The 26069-nt window shown below is 40.8% G+C and overlaps 2 protein-coding genes across 2 annotated transcripts in view; one reads left to right on the top strand and one right to left on the bottom strand.

Moving 5' to 3' along the window:
• Positions 1-16590, top strand: part of LIX1 (limb and CNS expressed 1) — a 48125-nt gene extending 31535 nt beyond the window's left edge. Inside the window, exons 3-6 of the mRNA XM_045565607.1 lie at positions 3553-3693; positions 6087-6182; positions 13660-13737; positions 16157-16590. Of these exons, the coding sequence (XP_045421563.1) occupies positions 3553-3693; positions 6087-6182; positions 13660-13737; positions 16157-16444 (603 nt within the window). The 3' untranslated portion in view covers positions 16445-16590. The remainder of the gene's footprint in view (positions 1-3552; positions 3694-6086; positions 6183-13659; positions 13738-16156) is intronic.
• Positions 16591-24121: 7531 nt separating this feature from the next.
• Positions 24122-25306, bottom strand: LOC123648401 (2'-5'-oligoadenylate synthase-like protein 2). Its single transcript, XM_045566144.1, has 2 exons — positions 24864-25306; positions 24122-24305 (listed from the first exon to the last, which is right to left on the bottom strand). The coding sequence occupies exons 1-2, from the start codon at positions 25109-25111 to the stop codon at positions 24149-24151; spliced, it is 405 nt and encodes a 134-aa protein (XP_045422100.1). The 5' UTR covers positions 25112-25306; the 3' UTR covers positions 24122-24148.
• Positions 25307-26069: the final 763 nt, after the last annotated feature.

Raw genomic sequence — 26069 nt, 5'->3', positions numbered from 1 at the left:
ACTAAAGCTACCCCAAAGCCTTCTTGCTCATCATTCAACACCAGGGAGAAAAACCCGAAATACGTTCCATGTACATGTTAAAACTTTAGCTTCATTCTTCATTTTAAGGGTACGTGGGAAATCACTCTGTGTTGTAAGTGAAAATAGCTCCCCCTGCCCTTTATTGTTGTGTTTTGTTAGACTCCTGGCAGATGTTTTTTGAATTCTCCTCCATGTTCTTGCCATTTCAGAAGTCTTGTAATTACCACATCCACGCACTAACCATGTGCGAGCATCTCCGAGCACTGACCCTGGCCTAGGCACTGTGGAGGATTCTCCTGCAGTGTACAAGGGGCCCCTCCTAGGCCTGGAGGTTGGAAGAGGGGATGAGGAAGGAGTGAGCCCTCAAGTACATGATCGGTACATAATCACTACTGTTCTAGAAGGTTTGGGGGGAAATCACAGGGGGCCTGGGACCTGCCCTCAGGGGACTCAAACTGGGTTTGTGGAGACAGGGAGGAGAGGCAGGCCTCTGGGGGACAGGAGAGCCTGAGTTTGGAGCATTCCTGGGGCAGTGCAGAGATGACCAACAGAGGACAGATGGGTGAAGGTGGGCATGTGCTGAGAGCAAACTAGGGGATTTGGCTTTTTCTTTTTGTGGTGCAGAGCCCTAGTGGCTGTGAGACTGCAAAGTGAAGCATGATCTCTGGTACTCTCCCTCTTCTTTCCCATCAGTCACCAAGCCCTGCTGATCCTGAGAACTGTGTATTTTAGGTAGTAGGAGCCTTGGAGCTCAGAGAGCCTAGCCCTCCTACATATCCAATGAGAAAACTGGCCCCAAAGTCCAGGCAGCCCAGGTCTCACAACCACTGAACAGGAAAGCCAGCGGTGCCTGGCCACCCCACTGACCTGGGCCTGGGCTTCTCTTTCTGGGATTTATTTCCCCCTAGGAGTCCAGGACCCTAGACAATTGTCCCTGAGTCCGCAGGCACCTGCAGGAAAGAGACCATCACATCCTGCATCCTCCAAAAAGTGTAGGCTCCAGAGAACTCCAGTTCAATACTCACAAGGCTCCCTTCCTCTATCTGGACCCCCAAGATCCACGCCAAGCTGGAACCTGAAGAACAGGAGTTCATAGCTGTTACAAAAAGAGACAGGACAGAAAAGAATCAGGATACTTTGAGCAGTCCCATGTGAACCATGGAAAGCCAGGCTAGGAGGATGGAGAGCAATAGAGACATAAACCAATGGAATAGAACGGAAAATCCAGACATAAAACCATCCACATACAGCCAACTGATCTTTGACAAAGCAAACAATATACACTGGGGAAAAGAATCCCTATTCAATAAATGGTGCTGGGACAACTGGATAGCCACATGTAGAAGAATGGAACAGGATCTGTCTCTCACTCACCACTCACAAGAATTAATTCAAGATGGATGAAAGACTTAAATGTAAGGCATGAAACCATAAGAACTTTAGAAGAAATATTGGAAAAACTCTTCTAGATATCGGCCTAGGCAAGGAATTTATGGAGAAGACCCCAGTGGCACTCACAGCAACAATGAAAATAAATAAATGTGACTTGATTAAAGCTAAAGGCTTCTGCACAGCCAAAGAAATAATCAACAGAGCAGACAGACAACCTACAGAATAGGAGAAAATATTTGCATGCTATACATCCGATAAAGGGCTGATAACAAGAATCTACAAAGAACTCAAGCAAATCAGCAAGAAAAAAATCAAATAACCCCATTAAAAAATGGGCAAAACACATGAATAGAAGCTTTTCAAAAGAAGATAGACAAATGGCCAATCAACATATGAAAAAATGCACATTACTAATTATCAGGGAAATGCAAATTAAAACCACAAGGAGATATCCCCTTACCCTAATTAGAATGGCTTTTATTAAAAAAATCCAAAAACAATAGATGCTGGAGTGGATGCAGAGAGAAAGGAACACTTATACACAGTTGGTGGGACTTCAAATTAGTACAACCTCTATGGAAAACAGTATGGAGATTCCTCAAAGAACTAAAAGATCTACCATTTGATCCAGCAATCCCACTACTGGGTATCTACCCAAAGGAAAAGAAGTCTTTCTGTCAAAAAGACACCTGCACTTGAATGTTTATTGCAGCACAATTCACAATTGCAAAGATGTGGAATCAACCCAAATGCCCATCAGTTCATGAGTGGATTAACTAAATGTGTTTGTTATATGTATACCATGGAATACTACTCAGCCATGAAGAGGGATGACTTAATGCCTTTTGCAACAATATGGATGGAACTGGAGACCATTATCCTAATGGTCTAAAGACATATCTAAAGAATGGAAAAATAAACACCACATGTACTCGCTATTAAATTGGAACTAACTGATGAGCACATGTGCATAGAGGGAAGTATAACTCAATGGAAAGCAACCAGGTGGGAGGGGGCAGGAGGAGATGGGCGAAATCTACCTAACGGGTACCATGAACACTATCTGGGTGACAGGCACACTTACAACTCTGACTCAAGCATTACAAAAATGATCCTTGTAACCAAAAATATTTGTATCCCTGTAATACTTTGAAATAAAAAATTAAACTAAAATAAAAATGAAATATTACATTTGGGAAAACTGAATTTTTTATGCATTACTAATCATAAGCTGCCTATAGCTCCTAACTTCGAGAAGGCCGAATGGAATATGTTCTACCCACACTGCATGGACTGAGAGCAAGGTAGAAAGCTAGTCCTCAAGAAAATCATGAAACTGTTACTAGAAGGAAGGTGGGGATAAATGCTGGAAAAGCAAAAACAATAGATATTGATAGCAGCACCCTTGTAAACAATAGATATTGACAGCAGCACCCTTGTACTAACCTGAAGTTAAAAGCTTCTAACTGAATGTTTTCATAGAGTGCTACCATGTGCCAGGTATGCTCAGTGCTTTATCTATATCGACTAATTGAGTCTCACCTGCTATTATTCCCATTTTACAGAGGAGGAAATTGAGGCAGAGAAAGACTAATTAACCTGTCCAAGATTTTACAGCTGGCAAACACCATAGCTGGAACTTAAACCCAAATAGCTGGGGGGTGCTCCAGAATCTGTGTTCTTTTTTTTTTTATTTCAGCATATTATGGTGTGTTTTTAATTATTGTATTACAAATATCTTCAGTTTCCTTGTTTTCCTTTTATCCTTACATTTTTCCTCTGAAATAGGGATTTGAGGAAGGCCCTGATAATGAATGTAAATCATCTAGCACACAATAGTAGCTATTATTACTTTTATTATTACTAATTAACAGAGTATGCAAAACCTCCGATACACAGTAGACATTTGATGACTGTGAAATAGGACAAAAAGTAATTGAAGACTAACCAAGACATTTGCATGGGCTCCGGAGCTGAAAGACAATCTGCATGATCTTCAGGGAGATTAGCAATGGGTATGAAAGAACAGGGGCAGACAGCAAACGTATGAATAGAAACATCCAGAGACTCATTGACGCAGGGATGAAATGGTGAGATGCTGAATCCTTTAATGACTCCTTTTCTCCTTCCCTTCTCAAGTGTTGCTTAAGTAGAGCTGAGGCCAGACGGGATGCGGCTAAAGTGGCCTTAATCAACTCCCTCTTCAATGAGCTGCCCTCTCGCAGGATCACCAAGGAATTCATTATGGAAAGTGTGCAGGAAGCAGTAGCCTCCACCAGCGTGAGTACCCACCAGGGAGGGGAGGGGCTGGCTTCACTGAGAAGACTGAGGCATTTGACTCTTGGGAGATGCTAAAGTGAGCAAATTCATATTTTAAGAATTGTATAGGTCCAATCTTTACCCATTCAATTGTTAATTTTCAGGGGAAAAAAAGTATACTTAGATTGGAAATCATGGAATTGGAGCTGACTCCCCAGTCCACGTCTCAATAATATTCTTCAGCCTCCCTGGACCACAATGAATCAAGCTTTAAATCAAGGTGGATCATTTGATCCACTTTGATTTGTTTAGCCGAATGTTTGCTTTATAGAGGAGTGCTGATTCTTTTAGGGCCTGAGAATGCATGCAGTTGAATACTGCTTTAATCTAGTGATAAACTCGCTCTAGTTTTTCCAAATTTGAATGATCATAAAAATCATCTGAGGTGCTTGTTGAAATACCAATTCTCCAGCCAGTGTGGGGCCGTGTAATCTCTATTTACATTGACTGCCACACTAGAAAAAAAATTTTTTTCCTTGTGGCCACAGTGTTTTATTACAAAAATAGAATAAAAACTTCAAAAATAAAATGATCCTTTTTAATTCAATGAAAAATTTGTCATTTTTTATTGTTTTCTGTTCGTGAGTTATGTGCAACTTGAAAAATAGTTCTCACGGCTCCGAAGGTGAAAAGATGACTAGGCCCTGGGCTCAAAACAACTCACATGGCAGTTAATGTGTTAAGGAAATGCTGACTGTTCAGATATAGGAAAACCATATACCTAATATGTGTTAGCCATTAGAATTATCATGGTTCATATCAATTACCTCTTCTAGAAAGTTTTGAAATTTTCTGTAATGGACACAATTAAATGCAACGTGCGTTAAGAGCAAAACACAAACACCCTACCTTAGAAATTTACATAGGACATTTTGTTTTACAATCCAGGACTGAGTTATTTGTCCCATGAAAGATTTGGAGCCCCCAACACCCATTATCTCCAAACTATGAGCTTTGGGTCCTCACCTGTGGCAGGTGTCTCCCCGCGTGTGCTCAAGGGCAGGGACTTCGCATCAACAAAGTGATTAGCCACCTCCGGCTTGCCTTTAGCACGGATAAACCCCATCTGAGATTTTCCTTCTCCATTTCCCTTAATCTGACTAGAAAGGTTCTGTCATTCTGGAGAAGCTGCTGATAATGAAGGAAACATTACCAGACTAGCAGTGACCTTTCCCCCTTATAAATGCTCTTATCGCTTAGAGGAGACGTAGGGAAGGGGCAGGGGAAGGAGAGTGATAAACCTGGCAGGGAGACGGCAGGGAGGTGGCAGGGAGCTCTGTACTATATCTGGTCTGAGGATGAAAGAAAGCCTTTATTTTCCAGCCCTGTAAATTTCAAGTGCCTTTGAGGAAGAGAAGTTAGGAAAATGATGCCTGATTTATATACGTGTGGAATTTACTCAGGAGCAGGGAGGGGCCCTCAGTGTAAATGTAATTTCTCATTTTTTTCATGGAAATTTCTAAGGAAAGAGAATGTATGTGGTTTGCATGCTTCTGGATGGACTTCCCCTGGGATATTTAAAAAGCCAACATAAATATTTCAGCAGCAGTGTGTTAATGTTATTGCATTCAAAAGCTACAAATTTGCTGCTGTCTGATACTGGCACTTGTTTGTTCAGTCTCACAAAGTCACCACTGCCCACCTTCCCAGGAATCCACATCCGTGAGGAACAGAAGGGCAGGCCCAGTGCCATTCCAGAACTATGTTAACACCACGCCCCACAACCAAATTGAAAGGGAATTTCATTTCTACCCATCACCCACCCACCTTGTTTCTTAAAGATTAAGTGGTCAGGGAATGAAAAAATGTAAACCAAGATCCATGTCTCCAGGCCAAACTCCAGCATATTATGAAAAGCTCCTGTTAAGAATCATGGCAGTAAAATACGAAGGGTCCACACAATTGAAGAATTCTTTCCATGTCAGTTATATAATCTTGCCGGGTTGTCACTGGAATCAGAGCAAAGTCAGTGTTTCAAGATTTCAAGAACCAATGAAGGCAGCCACGGAGGGTGGCCACACACATTAACACCACCACCAACAAAAACCCTGTGTGTGATACAGAAATTGCTGCTTTTGGAAAATTATTCTATGGGCAAGTAGATAATCAGTTAGCATTCTAATCAAAAGCAAGATCGAAACTGATTACAACACCCTCTTTACTCTGAATCATAATGAGATTAAGGTTTTTATCCCAAACCAACCAAAGAGTGTAGACTGGTTGTAGAATGAACACCTGTTAGGGTTAGGCCAAGAATAGAAGGCTTGCTGTGTGGTCACAGGATTAATTTGTGAACACGTTAAGAAGGGGAGGAAAAATCAGTAATATTTTCTCCTTCTTCTTTCCTTTCCAAGGCCACGTTAGATGACGCAGATGACCCCAGCACCAGCATCGGAGCCTATCACTACATGTTGGAGTCAAACATGGGGAAGACCATGCTGGAGTTTCAGGTACTCGTCTTTCTGCCATGTGTTTATTTGACTATCCAGTCCAAAAGCCTGGAAGAAGTGCAACTGTTATCACTGACATCTCCGATCCCAATAATCTACATTTTTTTTTCTTTTGATCCCAAGTGTTGTGGTCATCTCAATTTACCCCTCCTAGAATCCAGGATGGTAGCCCCATCTCTGCCACACCTCACTGGGCCCAAATGAACAAGCAATCAAGGCACAATCTTTGCTTTTATGAAGGAAAGTAAAACACTTAAGTCTAAGAAACTAGTGGGGAACATCTCAGTCTTACGACCCTATAACATGTCATCAGCTATTCAGTGCAAATTTCCCCCTTAAATCAATTCAGTTTGAAGGGTTGGTTTTGTCCATCTGGTTCTTAATTTACAGAAGTCATAGATGAAGTATATATTAACCAATATTCCCCTTGGGTCCAGTATTTCTATTAAACAAAATCTGCCACCTTTTATTATCAACCAAATCAAAAAATTTAGCAACCTATAACCCTTTTTCATCTACTGCTAATGAGTGCTAATAGAGCTGAGGACCTACATTATCTATTATTTACAAAATAAATCATTATATGAATAATAACAATAGTCATAACAGCTGACACTTATTGGATGTTTACTTTGTCTGGTCCAGTGCTTACATTTAACAAATATATTTAACAAATTCAACCCTCACAACAACCATATGAGGTAGATATTATTATTATCCCCATGTTATCATTGAAGGAGTGTGCTGTAGCTTCAAATGGCAGAGCCAGGGTTCAGACCGAGGAAGTCTGATCTCTGAGCTCACACAACTATTATCCTACAGTGGGCTGGGCAGATGACAATTCAGCAGTGATTGGATATGAAATGTATTTCCTGTTAAAAAATTAAACTTGAATGCACTTGAACATCCACACACAGGCAGTGCTGGTAGAAATCAATATGCAATATAATAATGAAGAGACTTTATCCCCAGAAATTCTATTTTCTTAGGTTAGATTCCAAGAAATAATCAGACATTACAGTTAGATTCCAAGCAGCAATCAGAGATATAAAGTTTCATAGGCAAAGATGTTCATCACAGTATAATTTACAATGATGTTGCAGTGAACCCCCGAAGCCACCAACTTTCAAATACTTTCTTTGGTATCTTTCAAACTCCTCTCTTGACCACAAATGCATAGCACATCTCAGGTAGATATGTCCCTCTTGACTATTTTTTTTTAAATCAATATTTTTCTTTATCAGCCTCCTGTATGACTGAAGCAAAAATGCTCTTTCATCACTCATCCTAAATCTTGGTCATCCAGCTTTCTGCTTAAATGGCCATGGTCTCACTGACCTTTGAGGTAGCCTGTGTTGGTTTGGAAGCAAGTAGGTATCCCTCGAGCCTGTGCTCTGGAGTGGGCGGGCCAGTTTTAGCCTGCTCCTGTTCCTTACCTCAAAAATCTGTTCCTCGTTTGCACGTAAATCAGGGAGGATAATAGTACCTTCCTCACAGTGCATTGTGAGGCTCTAATAGGACAATAGGGGAAGAGGCCAGAGTAGTGTCTGGCATGTGGCAAACGCTCCACGAAGGTTAACAGCCATTATTTTACGTATTTCTGGAGGACTGTTTTACTTGAAATGCCAGAGGCTACTGGGTGCATTCCCTTGACAAGTCTGTTTAACCTAAAGCTTCAGATGAGGATGGGGTAACTCCCCTGCACAAAACGGTCCAGGGCTCCTGCTGCAGAATTAAAGGAGGGATCTATAATCTATAAAAGTCCCATTTTTTAAATAACAATCTAAAACTAAACAGAGAAAAAAAATAATAAAAGAGAAAGAACATAAACTTTAAAAAAAATTGCACAGACCTGTGTGCGAAGCCTGGGAGCTTGCCCATTCTGAGACTCAAGTTTTCTCATCTATAAAATAGGAATAATAATGCCCATTTTGTAAAATTTTGGAGGGACTTAAATAATGTGACATTTATAAAGCATCTAACATAATGCTTTTCCCAAAGGGGAGTCCCATTTCTTTTCATTCCTGCCCCCCACCCCCGTCAAAAGAATATTGTACTTCTTTTGTTATGAAATGAACATTGCTTGCCCCAGTACACGGTAGCTTACGTGTGATTTAGTAGCTATTTTCAGAAAAACCAAGAATGATTGTCAATGTTAGGTTAGTCTGCCAAAGATGGAGGTGAGATTTAAAAAAGAAAAATTCTTAAAATTCCTTCCAAGTACTCTGAAAGGCTCTACTCAACCTCCTTTTAGCAATACTTTAATTGCCTTGCTATGGCTGTGTGTTTTCTGTGTGGTCTGTGGAGTGAGGTATTTAAATATGTGCAATAATAATTTGAGTCGTACTGTGGAAATGCTTCATAAATTCTCCTACAGGAGTCTGGGTGCAGGATGGGGGCCAAAGGAAGAGGCAGATGCGAGGGCAGGGAAAATCCAAACTGCCTCCCTGTAGGGATACCAGCGACCCAGGAGGAGGCCCGGGGAGCACATCCCTTTTCCTCCCACCAGCCCGGGGCTGCCTGCTGCGACCTGGCGCATTCCTTAGTGGCCTGAGTTAAATGCATCAGCTTGTATCTGCACATAATGGGAACTGACCACAGACCTAGGCTGTTTCTGCAGCCGACACGGCAGTGCAGTACCCCTGGTGGGTAATAGATGTGTGTTTGTATCTTGCTATGGATGGCTATGCCATATAAAAACAAGGCTGGTGTCTCCAGACTGCCCTCGGGCTTCCAGGGGGGCCGTCCTGCAGCCAGCACTCAGAGGAAACATGATAGGCCCCTTCACGCTGTGGGAGGGAAGCTGGGATGCCTGTTTGGAGGGAGCTTTGCCACGGAGAACACTGCCTGCTGTTTGGGGGCAGGGCTGGAGCAGCACTAGCCACTGGGTCTTGTCAAGGTCAGCCTCTAGGCAGACTTTGCCTGAAGCTGGTTAATATATTTATTCTGAAGCCTAATGCAATCCAAGGAAGAGTTGTTTATTTACATCTTTGCTAAATTCTCCAGGTCGCCTTTTAAAACCTCATCCCATAAACAAATTTCCTCTTAAATCCATTCTCTTGGGTGGGGAGATGGTGCCCACCTGTTTTTCAAGTTCTCCATTTACAGTGTTTGTTTTTCTTATTTCTGATGAATCACAGAACCAAGCTGGCCTTCCAGAGAGAAGCAGTGAGCTTTTTCTCCCTACAAAGTAGCTGAAAAGCCAAACATTGTTACTAATAGGAGACAACAGGGGGAAGTGCTGTGAGGACAGAGCCTAGTCGGTTTCAATGGGATGAATGACAAAAGGAACCAGGAAAGAGCGGTAGTATGAGAGCTGCGACTGAAATTTTCCCTGAAGAAAGACAACACACAACTTGATTCTTTGTTCAATTTTAAACTCACTTTGCTGTTCAGGACCGGCCCAGTGCAAAATGAAAATGCAAGAGTCCTTGTCCAAAAATTATTAAGAATTTCAAGACAGCAGAGCATTAACCAAGCAAGCACAGGCCCTATGCGACTCACAGACCTCACGCTCATGAAGCCAGGCTTGTCCCTGGGACAGACACACAAAAAGGGCCCAGATGAGAGTTAACAGAGTAAGGCACTTGTCTTGGGCACAACGTTGAAAGGGACGCTAAAAAACTCAGTAATCAAGATAAATAATATTATATGCAATATTTTAAAAACTCAAAATTAATGCAAAAACTTCATGATAATAAAAATATCAATTTTTTAAATAAAACGTGCGTGACTCTCCCCACTCACTTTAAATCTTGCCTCACTTGCCTCACCCCAGGAGGCCAGCTTCTTGCTTTTCTGTTGTCCAAACAGGCCCCCCAGGAGTCTGGATTAGCCCACATAACCAACACCCCAGCACCAAAGACTTCAGGGAGCAGATCCGACCCTCTGGACCCTCCCAGAACAAACACTAACTTCCGTTAAGAGTGCCAAGCTCACGCCCATAATCCCACTATTCTGGGAGGCTGAGGCAGGAGGATCACTTGAGCCCAGGAGTTTGAAGTTGCAGTGAGCTATCATGATGCCATTGCACTCTAGCCTGGGTGACAGAATGAGACCCTGTCTCAAAAAAAAAAAAAAAAAAAAGTGAGATGGTAAAAGCCAGGCAGCAAGGAACCGTGGTGAACCAGGAAGCGATTCTTCACACAAGTCCACAACAGCCCTCTCCTTGCCAGTCTGAAGTAATGCGAGGATTTCCTGCGAAATCCGTCAGAGCACCAAGGATTTCCTGGGGCTTAGCCTGGAGCTCACACAGTTTCAGGAAGATTGGAAGATGGTGAATTTGGTCTTATGAAGGGATATAAAAAAGCGAGACAGGAAAAATGTGGAACTATTTAAATATACTTTATATAATGATGGCCGGATTAATATTATATCTCTACAGAGGACAAAAACTAGATATAACGTAAGAAGGTAGAAAGGAGGTCAGTTCCCTGGGGAAATTTTAGGAACAAGAGCAACACTGAGGAAGAGGCAGTTGTGTTACTGAAGAGGAAAAAAAAACTGCCTGGTGATGGAATAGAAATTGAGACAAACCACAGGAGGTGAGGAGGATGACCCTCATCTTGGAGACAAAAATAGTTCAAGCCTCTTTGGGGAGATTTTTGAGGCAGGGAGGTTGTCAAGGGGCATGAGAAAGGTTTCCGGTTCTGTTCACAGCAGAACTGTGGATTCTAAAGTCTTAGGGGATTTGCAGGAATGACAGCAGTTTATCTGGAAGGGGGGCGCAGTTAGTGCATAGATAAGAAGGAGAGCGCAGAAGACCCTGGAGGAAGAAGAATACCTCTCTAAGGCAACAATTATCAGAGGATGGAATACAGAGCCCTGTTAGCAATAGTCTGTTCCTCGGGCTGGGCCGCTAGGATACAAGGACAATGCCAAGATAGATGGCGGAAGCCACGGAATAAATCCAGTATATGTTTCCGAGTAAAAGTTGACTTGCAGCTGCAGGGGCCGGGGGGCCAGGTGGAGGAGTGAGATGGTATTTTTCTCTTTTTAAAATATGAACATATACTACAGAATAAAAAAATTCCAGTTGATCCTTTTAAAACATGAAACCAAAAGAAATTTTTTATTTGCAAATATCAGTCCTCCTGTTACATCAGGGACTGTTCCATATCAAAACATTCAGAGCGTTCCTGTTTATTTTTATTGGCTGCAAAGTATGCCGTGAGTAGGTTCACAGGTAGGTAGGAAGGATAGCACAAATTCACCCTCTTCAGCTTCGGGGACGACTCTGATAGAAAGGCTGAGAAGCACAGCCATGAAACCCAGATGAGACAAGATTTGGTTTCTAGAACAAAGCACTCTCACTCTTCCAAATTAGCATAGTGATGTGATAGAGTGACAATCTGGATGGAGGCAGGAAGATGTGGAGGAAAGAGGGCTGGAGAAGGGTGGCTTTCCTGGGCACTGGACCCACGGTGGGAGGGGGTCTCCGTTTGGGTCAACTCAGCTGGTATTTATGTGTATTTTAATTAACAGAAGCCAGTGGTTTTGCTTCTACTGAGGTCTCCATGGGCTCTTGGAGCACTTACTGTGAAGTGGAACGTAGACAGAATGCCAAACTGTATCTCTGACTGAAAAGAAGAAAAGCATGTGATTCTAATGGCAATTTTAGACATGAGAGTAATGCTATTTGTTCTTCTCATAATCTAATAGCTTTACAGCGTACATAGTAAGTTTAAAAGGCCTGAAACCTGACTGTCATGCTGAATACTTTTTCCTGAGCAGGCAAAGGTAAAGACAGTTAACAAAAGGCAGCTTTTTTGAATGGGCAGTAGGCCCTCTGTCTATATGTTAAGTTTTCACATCGATTTTCAAGACCAGGCATCTCTTAATTATATCAAGTTATTTTGCAGTAAGTATGTGGTTGTGGTGTATATTAATCCAAAATAGATGTCTCTCTGACAAAAAGAAAAAAATCTCTAAATGAAATTTAGATAACTTTGGTGGAAAACTGCTAGTTGTAACCACATGAGGAAAAGAGAAATCTTCAGTATGTTTATATACCTTAGCTCGCCCTTGATAGCAGGCCAAGGAAGGGAAGGGCAGGCCCCATGCTGTGCTCAGCCCTGGCCATTGGAGGTGGGAACTCTGGGTGGGCTTTCCTGTCAATATAACATTATTATCCATATTTTAAAGCATTTTTCCTGACTGAATTTATACATTTAGGAGTATTTTAACAGTTTCTGTAGTTTGTCCATTATATGTTTTATACTGTCAAAAGACAAAATTACAACAAATTTAGTTTAAAGATCTAGCTGGCTTTTATTTGGAATTCTAAAAATTGGGTAACACCTCATTCTATAAAACAGAATGAGCGTTCCAATGAGCTGAGCAGAGGAAGTTGGCTTTATAAGCAGAAAGGGCTGAGGAAAGTGGAAACAGAGAACAAAAAGTGGATTGGTTATTTGAGAGTTACTTTCCTTGGAAAGGTTAAAAGCAGGAGGGACTTCCTTATCCGGCCAGCTACAACTGACTTGTGTGGGGATGTGGCTGTTATCTCTCTCTCACCTGGTTTCTGGGAAGGTCAGGTGAACAGCTTAGTTTTGACTTGGTGCTGTGCAACCTTAGCATGAGTAACTCCATTTTGGTTTGGTTTGTTAGGCCTAGTGCAGGAGCTCAGTCCAAACCAAAGGCCTCCTATAAATGTTATTTGATAATATTTATATATTTATTTTTTTACTGAAAATTTTAACATTTAAATTCTTTAAATACATAACATAGTCATATGATTCAAAACTCAAGAAGCTTAGTGAAAGAATGTCATAGAAAGGTCTCCCTCCTACTCCTGTCCCCCAGGCATTTTTTCCCCTCCCCAGAGACAACTAATGTTACCAGATCCTTTTATTTTACCAGAACTTTCCTAGGCATTTACAAGAAAATATGTATACAGGGATCTTCTGTGTTTTTCAGATCAAATAATAGCACACAATACACATTGCTGTGCACCTTGCTTTTATTTTATTTTTAACAACACATCATAGTATTCTTTATATTAGAACTTAGTGTTCTCATCCTTTCTTTATAACTGCAAAGTATTCAGTAGCATGGATATATCGTGCTTTATTTAACCATTCCTCTAAAAAATGAACATTTAAGATGTTCCCAGTCTCAGGCAATTTCAAAAAACTATACAGTGTATAACATTGCCTATACATTATTTCTCATATGTACTAGTATATTTCAATAACTTCTTGGGTGTAGAATTGTTAGAGTTATGTTAGTTTTAATGTTGAAAGATGTTTGCCAATTATTTAGTCATTTTATTATGTAAGTATAGATATAGGAGGGGAGGGAAGGAAGATGTTCTAGAAGCCTGGGGACTCTGGTCTTTGAAAAGCCCCAAAGTGTTCTGACAATGTTGTGTATTCTGTTTCCCTGATATATTTGGAGATCAGAGTTATGCCCTTCTTAGCTTTTACTGATGTACATTTCCGCTTTGAGACCAATGACAGGTTTTTGGGTTTTGTAGGAGCTGATGACCATTTTCCAACTACTGCACTGGAATGGAAGCCTAAAAGCCCTTCGTGAAACAAAGTGTTCCCGACAGGTGAGATTTTCTAATCAAGACCAGGTTCGTGTTGTATAAACTAAGCAGATGGCTGATCACCTTCCTAGGTTTTCTTTATTCAGATTTTTCTCCATTGAAATTTGGTATCTTATTTATTAAGAGCAGAGAACACATGAAAAAATATATGTAACACTCCAGTTGAGCCAGGGACCGACCAAATATACACATTAAGAAGAATGTTGGCTGGGCAGAGGGCTGATTTAGGTACCTGTACTGAATGCAGAATGAAGGAATCATTAAGATAGACTCAGTTTCTAAGGCAAATGCTGAATCAACTCTACACACCTCCCCTGCCTGCTTGGAATCTGTGCCCTCATCCACCTTCTGAGGCAGAAACTCGAGGCTGCACTGCTTCTGGAACCCTCCTGGAGAGTGGCCAAGCTGGTTGTAGCAGAACAATATTTCCCATCCCCACCGATCGTCCCCAGTGGACAACAGAATTGATTGTAAAGGTTCACAAGTTGGCATTCAGTCACCCCAAGTTTTTGTTTAGAAGTTTCTTCATTTTTCAGTAATAGATTCTTACTATTTCTTTGTCACTTATGAGAAGCACCCTTCCCCCCCTTTTAAAATAGCCAATGTAACCCTACCCCCACCCCCCACCCCCGCCCCACATATTCAACGGTTCCACCTGCTGCACGCCAACATTTATCCTTCCTTTGCCCACTGTTAGAATTTGAAAGACGGTAGTTTATTTTTGAGAATTTCCTAACAGGAATTTGTATGAGGAACAAAGCTTTTACTAGTCAGCAAGATGAGGGTGGATGTAAGGAGTTTTCATGCACTGCAGCCCCAGGAGTTTTTGGTTGTTCTTTGCTTAGAGAGTGTAGCTTTCAAAATGTCAAAGATAGAAAAGAAATGAGTAGCCAACAATGACTTTGGCTATTTTTTTTTCTTTTCCTTTGATTTTACAAAAGGCCTTTGAAATATGCTGCGTTGGCTATAAACACTCTTCCATGATTGTTTTTAATTTGTCAAGGTCATAAATAAATACCATATGTTCTTGAAAATAAAAATAAGCAATGTATCTACTTCATGAAATCAAACCTATACATGGCATTCCTATGTATTGGCAAATTTTTCACACAAGAATTGACAGGTAATGACTAATTTTTAATTGTTTGCAAAAGTAAGAGAAAATGTACCATGAAGGTACTATTATGGTATCAATAATGATAATGTCTACATTCCATAATGCATTTCTTTTTTTTTACCTTTTAGTTTTTATTGATACATAACATTGGTACATATTTATGGGGCACATGTGATGTTTTGTTACATGCATAAGACTCCATCACCTTGAGTATTTATCATTTCTATATGTTGGGAACATTTCAAGTCCTCTCTTGTAGCTATTTTGAAATATACAATACAATGTGCTAACGGTAGTCACCCTATTCTGATGTGGAACATTAGAACTTATTCCTTCTACCTAACTATATGTTTGTATCCATTGACCAACCTCTCTTCATCCCCTCTCCCACCCACACACCCTTCCCAGCCTTTGGTAGCTATCATTCTACTCTCTATCTGCATGACATCAGCTTATTTAGCTCCCACGTATGAGTGAGAACATGTGGTATTTGTCTTTCTGTGCCTGGTTTATGTAACTTAACATAATCACCTCCAGTTCTATCCATGTTGCTGCAAATGATATGATTTCATTCTTTTTAATGGCCAAATAGTATTCCATTGTGTATTTATACCACGTTTCCTTTATCCATTCATCCCTTAATGGACACCTAGTTTGATTTCCATATCTTTGCTAATGTGAATGGTGCTGCAGTAAACATGGGGATGCAAATATCTTTTCATAATACATTTCTAAAGTGTTTTCTGTAGTTACTATGAGACATTTGGACTGTCATTTTCCTGTGCTAACAGCACCATTGATTCTCCTGGTTTCTAAATCTTAATCTGAGGTGCTCTTGACTAAAAGCTTCTTGCTTTCTGGCAATCCGTGCAACGAAATCCCATTCTGCCCAAATTCCTCTGTGTAGCTATTTCCCTCTCTCTATCTTGCTAAAGGAGATAATGCTGGGCAGGAGGATTCAACAAAAAAAAATGAGGTAATATTCATACCAATTGTTATAAGAACGTATTTTCAAAGAAATTCTTGTATTTTCTAGCAGTGGCAGAGCTATGTTTTATGAACATTATTGAGTCATTCCTGGTAGTGTGTTTTGACTCTATTTGGAGTGACTTGCTTTGCTGGACCAGCTTAGCCTTTCATTTCCATTTAAGAAGTATTCCAATGGGTTTGGCTTTGGTTTTTGAACATCAGAGAGCTTGGGTTGTTGACACAGCCCTGGTGGATGCGAGGGGCAGGGGAGGCCATGCGTGCAGGGGCCAGTGTTGCTCTTTCCTGACACTCTGGAATTTATCTCTTGGCTCCCAGGAAGTCATCTCCTACTATTCCCAGTATTCCCTAGATGAAAAGATGCGCAGCCACATGGCCCTGGACTGGATCATGAAGGAGCGGGAGACACCAGGAATCCTCTCTCAAGAGCTGCGAATGGCCCTGAGGCAGTTGGAAGAAGCCAGGAAAGCAGGACAAGAACTTCGGTTTTACAAAGAAAAGAAAGAAATCCTGAGCTTAGCTCTGACTCAGATCTACACTGATCCTGACACTTCCTCACCCAGTGACGATCAGCTGAGCCTCACAGCCCTGTGTGGCTACCACTAGCAAGGCCAGGTCCCGGTGCCCCCAGCAGTGGCAGAAGCTGGACATTAGGGAGCGCAGTGAAGGAGGTCCCCAGAGGGTTTAGCCTCTGTAGCTACCACCGGAGGCCATACTAATCCTCCCTACCCACTCCATTCACAGAATGTGAGCTCAGGAGGACTCTTACAGGACCCATCAGCCCACTCATTACATTTTTTCCATAACACTCTCAGTAGTTCCACCTCAGGATGAAAGGATAGAGACTGGATTGTTTGAAAAATATTTTCCAGGCCTGGCTCCAACCTCAGGCCTGGCTGACACGTGCCTTGCTAGATTATACGTGTTGTTTTGAAGAACAGGCCCAATATAGCATCCCCCTCAAAGGACAGCAGCCAGAACTAGAGGAAGTAGCATGATAGCCATTTTTAAAAATACTTAAGATCAAATAAACAATATGGATTGTTTTTGAAAGTATACAAGGGTCAGAGTCTCTTCCTAAGCTCTGTAAGCTAAGCAATAGTTTACATTCAACTAGGTATAATCCAAGGCTATAGTGGGGATTTTATCTGGACATTTCACTATCAAAGATCTTAAAGTGATAATAGCATGAAAATACCCGATAAACTTAATGTGGCTTAAAATGTCATGGTAATAATAATTTTTTAAAACCCACAGCCTTCCGTATATGGGGATAAATGTCAGCTAGAATAGTAGCCACACTCTTGTTCCTCAAAAAGAATTAATATTTAATTTTTATGTCTTGTAATCAATCATGTTCATTTTTAATTTCCAAATAGATAATTTGAAGTAATTCATTTTTTCCAATAGAGACATATGTCTACAATGGGGAAAATTAAGGGCATTTTAAAGGTTAAAACGTTTTGAAAAATTATTAACATGCGACAAAGAATGCTTGCATTTGATTCATTTAACAGGCATTAGAGAGAAGGAACCATTAGCTCTCTTTGTTTTTGTTCAAGAATATAAGCAACCAATAGCTGAAATGCAGTGTCATTATTAAGTTTAAGTCACTGGAATCTTCTTTAAAGGAGGAATAAAACATTGCAACTCTATTTGATTCATCTGTATGGTTAGTCCACTGCTTAGAAAATCAAAAGCCAATACAAACTAATTTTTACATAGTTTCTAGTAACTCAAATTTAAGAATGGCAGCAGTGTCAATTTTAAATGCTCATAGGTATTTCCATACCTACAACATGAAAAGGATTATTTTGCATTTAGTTCAATAATTCAAATTAAAGAAAACATTTTTCTCAACTTTAGTTTCTTTTTCTTCTTGTTTATGCAAATGCAATAACCTTTCCTGAAAGCTAAACCATTATAATTACATTAAAGTTTACAAAATAAGAGATTTTAATCTTATATCAAAATATATACAAAGGTAATTGACACTCCTTAAACCCTCATGAAAACTACTGTATTTTGGAATTAGCCTTAATAATAAAAAATCATTACATATCACATTTCTCACACCAGGGGAAAATTCAGCTACATAATTGTCCTACTTTAATATCTTGAAATGGTAATATTAGATATATTTTAAAGATATTATTTTAACTAAAGTCACATTCCTCCCCAAAATGAGGCTAAATGTCGCCTAGAAAAGAACTTTATTCTCTTATATTCCTGAAAAGGAATTAGAATTAACTTTTTTATGTTGAACAAATTTTAAAATTTCAGAAACGTTCTATTTAATTTTTTTCACAAAGTCATTATTCTTTACATTGTCATTTCAAAAAAGCCGCAATTTCCCATGTTGGGTATGATTAAAGTTGGGTACACCCTTAGTGCATTTGCAGCCTTTGACAATGACCACCTCAAACTGACACCTAATTAGACACAAGGACAGGGATTGGATGGGACAATATAACATTCACTTTCTGCCGTACAATTTAATTACCACACCTACCCTGTAAACTGGAAATAGAGGCTCTCCCTTGGCCACTATCATTTTTTTTTTTTTTTCCTGACTGAGCAAAACCACCCACTCTTCCCGGAACAGCACAGCAAAAGAAACAAAAGTCAGAATCTTTGCTGGTCCCTTTGATGCTCATTTAATAGCAAATCAACTTCAGCTGAGACACAAGGGTTATCAGTACATCACATAAACAACAGTAATTGTGGCCCAGAGAAGAGTAAAGCAGATTGTTTTCCCTTTTCTGTATTTTGTTCTCAGTAACACACTGCGGTAAAGGGGACTAGACTGGAGGATTATCTGTATAAACATATGGAGCTCTGAGTCCTAACCATTTTGGTTAGAATCTGATAAAAGCTATGGACCATCTCCTAGGAAAATAGAATAAAACACATACATTCAAAATTGCATAGTTCCAGCGTATATGGACCACCCCAAGTCCATGGTTTACCCTAGGGGATCTTTGGATCCTTGTTTAGAGCTCATACTTTTGAGCACATACATAGTCTCAAATTTTACATCAGGAATCCAATGTAATTCAGACATAGCCCATGTAGCCTAAGATAAAGGCCATCATCCTGAAATACAGAATTGCACTGTATTTAACAAGAGATAGTTTAATTTTCACAAAATTAAAGTATACCATATTATTATCACAAAAATGGTTTAGAGCAAACTAGTCACTAAACTTGGATGAATGGATCAGAAATTACATATTTAATAAAGTCATTGTACTGCTAATGTTCAGAATTTGGTTGTCCATTTGTTCAAGAGCTACAGTCCACTCGTATTTTTACTATTAAATTTATTCACCTATTTCTAGAAAAGGAAAAGAATCAAACCATAGATATTCCTGAAATGCTGTACCTATACCAACCATGAATCTGACTATTTAGGTCTCAGAAAAAAAGAGACTCAAAAGCATAAAAGTTTAACACTTTTCTGATTCTTTAGAGAAAGCTTTTGAAGCCAGAAGTGCTGCAGTTGACTTTAGCTGAGATGCTTTAGAGAATTCTGAGTTGTATCATGCTATGCCTTTCTTTTTAGCCAAAGGACAAAAGAAGCCAGGATAAGAATATTTTTATTAGCCTTGACTATGTCCACAGGTAAACACTAGTCAAGATATTATCTCTTACATATTGTTGATTCTTTGTTTGTTTTGCCTTTCAGAAATGCAGACATCAAGATGCCTTCCATGGTGTCTCTTATAAAGAGCTAACATTAAGATTGTTTTTAGCCAAGGCTCCAGAAAAATAAAAATCCCTTTCCCTACCACAGTGGTTTTCCATTTTGGCTAGACAGTAGAATACCCAAGAAAGTTTTAAAAATCCTAAATATCCAGACTGTACCAAACCAATGAAATCACATTCTCTGGGAGTGGGGGCCAGGAATCAGTATTTTTAAAAGCTCCCCACATAGGATGAGAAGGTTGAGAACCCCAGGAAGTACTAGCTTAGAGGTCTATGGCCTAAGCAGAGGGAGCTATTACTCCACTTGACCTTGGCCCCAGACTCAAACATGGAACTCTTCTGAGCTAGGTAGGAGCAAATCCTTAGACAAGAGGTCTCTCCTGGAACCCAGGACTCAAGTGGGGCAAGTACACACATGCACAAACATGTGTACACACAGATACCCCCTCATCTGAGCAGGAGAGGCAGATTCTGCCCCAAAGTCCAGGCTGTCATTCTCAGATACGGTACATGAACTATCTGCCCCAGAATCATCTGGGGTACTTGCTTAAATACTCAGCTTCAGGGGCTGCACCTTAGACCTTGTAACCAAATTCCAGAAAAGGGTCTGGATATTTACCACTGCACCAGGTGTTTCTAATCACACTTCATTTTGAGAACTTTGGAGCTAAAGCCACCCAACACATCCTTTACTGGGCAGCAGAGCCCTGGCCTCCCGAGAGAGGGCACAGGAGGAAGAAAGGAGAGAGGGGAAGGTCGCCTCTCCTCCCCTCCTGGAAGCTGGAGAGAGGCAGAAGGGGCCAAGAGATATGGCTGCATTTCCCTCCCAAAAGAGCAACGCCCACTCTTTGATCAGTTTGGCCTCAGTGTCTGGTATTTCTTTTAACCCCTTTACTAGAAACCATGAAAATATCTATTAGCTCATGGTTAAAGTCACTTCTTTAAATCTAGCTAAACCCTGGTAACACTTTCCTCCTTGGAGCAAAGTGAGTGGAGGGAAAGGCAAGCAGAAGCTTCTTTCTGACAGCTGTTGATTCCTTCGTGATTATTGTTTCCCAGGTGAAATTCCTAAATTGCCATCTATTTATAGGCAGTTCCAACTTTAGCAGCAATTGTGTTCCACAAGTCTGTCTGTAAGCGAGTCAGTCCACCCCTGAGGTTGCATTTCTCTATAGGAGCAAGGTCCTAAATGGTGGTAAGCCTCCCAGAGCAGCCTAGATAAGCCACAGGGTCCCTAAAGTATTGATCCTTGGGACCTCATGCAGCTCTAGGTTGTGAGAGGAGAGTCTAGGGCACCACATGGAAATGCCCCCCGGGCATCCTCCTCAGTTCCCACTGGCTCTCCAGGCAGCCCCCATAGAGTAGCCTGCCGGGGCCCCACCCACTGCCACCACCACTGCCTCTTCTGATCATGGTTTCTTCTACCTGCTGACTTGCTCAAAGAGATGGCTTTTTCTCCACCTTTCTTACAAACGCTTTGAAAATTTCTATGAGTTGGTACCACTGAAAATAGGAACGTTTGGGTGACCTAAAAATGGCAGCCACTAAGCCCCTTTGCAGACTTTGTTTTCACCAGGGCCGGCAGGGAAAGACATGGGCACATGAGGCACAACTGGGCTGGACAGGTCAGCCTCAGAGCCTGACCCACTGACTCTCACCCCTGAGGTTTCCTGCTTCCCAAGTGTTCCCATTTGGCTCCCTTGTACGTTTGTTGTCCCCATTCCAATCACAACTAGCTGCCCCATTGGCTAGCCAGTGATTCTGGCTCAAAACTACAAACTGGACTGGTCAGTCTGTTCTCCTCAGGGATGTGAACTAAGAAGCGTGGAAGGAACTGGCCAGCTGGAGTCGGGAGTTGCAGTCAGCGGAATCCGTGCATGAGGGCTGTGGTCTGTGCAGGTGGAAGGGATGAGGAAGCAGGAGCCATGAGTCAGCAAAGGGAGCCGAGCAGCTCTCCAGGAAGGGGAGAAGTTGGCTGGTGCAGAGAGCAGATGCAGAGACTGGCTTAGACACAGGAGAAGGTGAGAGCTTGACGCCCCTGAGGGGATGATGAGCACCACTGGCCCACGCACCCTGCAATAACGTTTCCTCGGTTGCAAGGATCACATGCCTTGCAACCAAAGAAACATCACCTCACTCATTTCAAAACAAAGCCGCAATAGATTCTTCTGGACTTTTCATCCTAAGAAAGACCAAAAAAACTAACATAAGGAAGACCCTTTTCAAATGATAGCAATGCTATAGAGAAAACTAGATCTAGGACAGGTGACAGGGTTATCTTTCTCCCCATTCACTGCCCCCCCCTCCAATGTGAGGTCTCACAGTGGTCAGACGTCCTCCCAACTCTGAAATAAACTTACATCTTACGTGCTAACCATACTGTCCTTGCTCCCCTACATAGAAATTCCTGTGTTCTCATGTTCCACAGGAGGGATGACCACAGAGGGAAAACAGAATTCTATTTTTACAAAGACAATTCATAACCTCAACTATTTCTTGTCTTCTTCAAAAATTAATCACCTTGGGAAAATAGTAACATGTTCTGCTCATGCTTGAGTGCTGTCCTTGCCAAATATGTTCCTGTCACTAACTCTTCCTTTAGAATAGCCTTCTGGGTCCATGTGAGCAAAGGAAGAACAGCAGTCTTTTTTGTAGGCTGAAAGCATCTACAACTGACTAATTCATCTCAGCATCTCAACTATTAGGCCTATTAGCAGGTGCTCAGTGAATGTTTCTTGAATAGAAATTTGTCATAAATGTCTTGGTGCCTTTCTTACTCTCTGATCGAGGAGGGACCTGACCTGGCTCTGTTCTACTGGATTAGTCAGGACTCACCTGGGTGCAAGATAGAAGCCCAAATCAAACCTGCTAGGCAAAGAGGGAGCTTACTGGCTCTTCACACAAAAGAGTTCCAGGGTAGTTTTTGCTCCACGTACATCTGGATCTAGAAGCACAAATCGGAACTTGTTCTCTCTCATTATATAGATATATACATATGTGCACATATATGTGTATCATTTATCATGTTTCAAATCTGCCTTCTTTCGTGTTGGCTCCATTTGAGGCAGGCTCTCTCCTTGTAGCAGCAAGTGGCAGCCAGCAGCTTCATGCTCACATCAGAGCAAAATGAGAAATCCTCCTCCCAACAATTCAAATCCAAGTTCCAGAACTGAGTGCCATCATGGTGTTTTGAGTCATGTGTCCATCTCTGAATCAATGGCTGTGGCCAGACCCACATCGCTCATCTGTCCCGCTGGAACTGGTGTCAAGTCAGCTCACCCCAACAACTTAGAGCTGGTGGGGGAGGAGTAGTTACCCAAGCAAAATATGGGTTCAGTTACCAGGGGAAAAGTTGGCCATTTCACAAGACATTTTAAAAACTATTTCGTCCTTGAAAGCCTTCAGATACAGAATGAACAACAGAAGAAAGCAGTGTCTCCTACCAAAAGCTGGGAGAAAGAGGTTTCTGGGTAGAAAAAAAACAACAGATGTACACTATGAATACATTGTATCATTTCCAAAAATCAAATCCATCCTCAAAGGACAAACTTTGCCACCACTAAGGATGTTCAAAAGAACTTTCTCCCCAGAGGGGAAACCCCAAAATGCTTCCAGACCAATCCCGCACTGGAATAAGCATGCAGCTTCCCTGCAGACTCTCCTGAAGGGGACGGCGCTCATTTATATGTAAGGGTTCTGTTGTGTGGAAAAACCTAATCACTCGCATTACTCTGAAGTCACACTTCAGTGCTGGCAAATTCTGTTATGCAAGTGGGTCAGGGAATTTCTTCTGGTCTATTTCCGGTGGGCCCTGGCTTTCATTATCAGCAGCTGCTAATACCTTAATAGAAAAGAAAACAGTTGATCCCAACAAGTGAAAACACTTGCAGCAAAGTTGGACAGTTCAATAGCCTGGATAGCTTATTTATCCCCACTTGTTACCGAGCAACTTGCAAACCTTAAGTTTGACTCTTCTCTGACCCATGAGTCGTCATAAAACGATTTTGGAAACAATTTATTTTGAAGCAATCCGTTGTTTATCTCTCAGATATTTCCATGTTTCCATGTAGTGATTTGTTAGATGATGTCTGGAAGTCCGTAAGTAGTACTTGGTGCAAGCAGGTTTTACACAGAAATTTTAAAAGCACACACGAGTGACCCAGTGAAATTCCAGATTGCCAGGTGAGTTGAAAAGCCAACTTGACACCACAATTAATTGAAACTAAAAAGTGGGAGATATTTTGCACTTTCAATTAATCTTCTCTTAAATGATCTGGAAATTTCACTTGTTTATTTATTTATTATAGCTATGTGGATTTTTTTAAAAAAAATTTTTGGTCACAAGGCCACTAAAGCAAATACATTTTTTACATGGAGGAGGGAGTTTCAATTCTCTTAAAGGCCAAAACATAGTTGCTTTTATCTTAAGTGATGACTCACATAAATATATTTGTGAAAGACTGAGTTTAGTAAAATAGAGAATTAAATTAAGACAACTTTCCTTCATATTGCCTTTCACCTAGAGCACTCTTACTGGCAACACATTTTCTGTCCTTTTTCTTTTCTTCATAGAGATCCAAGGACGGCATCTCCTGGCCCAGCTTACCAGCTGTCTGTGAAAAGCCAGGGGGTGTTGGCTCTCATGCCACTGCAAAGAGGCCTGCACAGGCTGTGTCGTGCCACATGGGCAACTTCGTCCCAGGCGTTGCAGGTGTCACACACATTGACGGTAGGATTCACAGGGTCTAAAATGAATGGCCTAAAAAACAAAACAAAAAAAAGCCCTAAAAACTGTCCACTTCAAAAACCACTTTCATGATATATGTATGTAGGTACACATGCATATGTATGTATGTGTGTATATACTTACATCTATGCTACACAGCTAGGAGAGGTACGCGTGAGAGTCTGAAGAAGGAACTCAGCTAAAGGAAGGAATCTCTGGGGAAAAGGGAGCGAGGCCCAGAAGGACTAATCACACCTATCACAAAACAGAAACTCCTGATTCTGCTCCTCTAACTCTGACTCCTTCTCATTTTTCCTTTTAACCTGAGAAGCCATTTCTTCCCTGGCTTCAATCTTCAATTTCCTTCTCATGTTGTTGTCTACTTATACATTCTATTCATTTTATTCAAATTACTCTTAACTCACATTGGAAAATTAAGCTCTGTGGAAATAATCAAAAGGAATTGACTTTGTGGTAATTAAAGCCTCTTCATTTACATTTACACCCAACAAAGCTAAGCTTTGCGCCAGCCTGTCTTTCTTGATAGCAGAAATGCCTCTTATAGCCTAAGAACATAGAAAAAATAGTTACCTTGTGTGTTTCTGGTTAACCTTTACAAAAATGGGGAACTTGGAATGATAGTGTCTGTGCCAAACAATGTCGATTTCTGCATATCGAACCAAAAGTTTGAGGACCACCCTCATCCCCTGCACCAGGCTGAAGAGCGGTGGCTTCTTTGTGAGTTCCCAGATGTAAATTGTGAGAAGCTCCACCGTGTAAGAGGAGGGAAGTCTTCGGAATCTAGGCACACAGAATGAAGGGTTACTACCTGGTTCCATTAACCCAGAGAAAAATTCAAGCTCAACAGGCGATCCGCGGAAGAGGAAATTCCAGTTTTCAATCTCAGTACTTACCAATCCACAATAAGATCTTCGCCAATCAGATTGGCAAAAAATAGTTGTAATAGCCAACACTGGTGAGTCTGTGAGGGAAACGGACACTCCAACACTCTGTTGTTGAGAATGTAAATTAATATAGTCTTTTTCGGAGTCAACTTTATTAAAATTCGATATGTTCTGTCTCTTTGACCCAGCATTTTACACCTCTACAAATTCATCCTATAGAAATACTTCTACAAGTGCTCAAAGATATGTCAAAAAGATGTTCTTTATTTAAATTGTTCATATTAGTAAACACTGGAATGTTCCTCAATAGGGAAATGGTTAGTTTCATGATACATCTCTTCCTGTGCTGTCCAATACAGTAGCTATAGCCGCTTGAAATGTAGCTAGTCTGAACTGGGCACACATTGGATTTTGAAGATGTATGGAAAAAATAATAGAATATCGCATTAATTTTTATATGGATTACATGTAGAAATAATAACATTCTGGATATATGGGGCTAAATATATTACTAAAATTAATTTCACCTTTTTAAACCTTTTTAATGTAACTATCAGAATATAAAATTGCATGTGTGACTGACATCCGAATCTTGCATTATATTTCTCTTAGACATTATAGTTCTCTCAGATCTGTACTATGCAGTCATTAAAAGAAGTAAGGCAGATCTCTACATACAGTTATAAAAAGATTTAATGTAGATTAGTTGAAAAACAATTTTCAAAACAATATGTAAAGTACAAATCTATTTTTTTAGTTGTTTTTCAAAAATTTAAGCATATCGAAAAACAAATTCGTAGGAACATGCTCCAAACATTATTGAGGGTAGGGATTGGGAGTGAAGAAGAAAGCTTTTTCTACATTAAGTAGAAAAAATATTTTTAGAGGGAAA

The sequence above is a fragment of the Lemur catta genome, chromosome 12 (genome assembly GCF_020740605.2).
Source record: "Lemur catta isolate mLemCat1 chromosome 12, mLemCat1.pri, whole genome shotgun sequence".
In the NCBI taxonomy this organism is placed as follows: Eukaryota; Metazoa; Chordata; class Mammalia; order Primates; family Lemuridae; genus Lemur; species Lemur catta.
This window is presented reverse-complemented; position numbering and strand designations above follow the sequence as displayed.

Bases quoted from the DNA above. Each gene is read 5' to 3' on its own strand.
- LOC123648401 (XM_045566144.1), bottom strand. From the start codon at position 25,111: ATGGAACCAGGTAGTAACCCTTCATTCTGTGTGCCTAGATTCCGAAGA. The intron at 24,306-24,863 runs GTAACTATTTTT...TTTGTTTTTTAG, and splicing joins GTTAACCAGAAACACACAAG to GCCATTCATTTTAGACCCTG.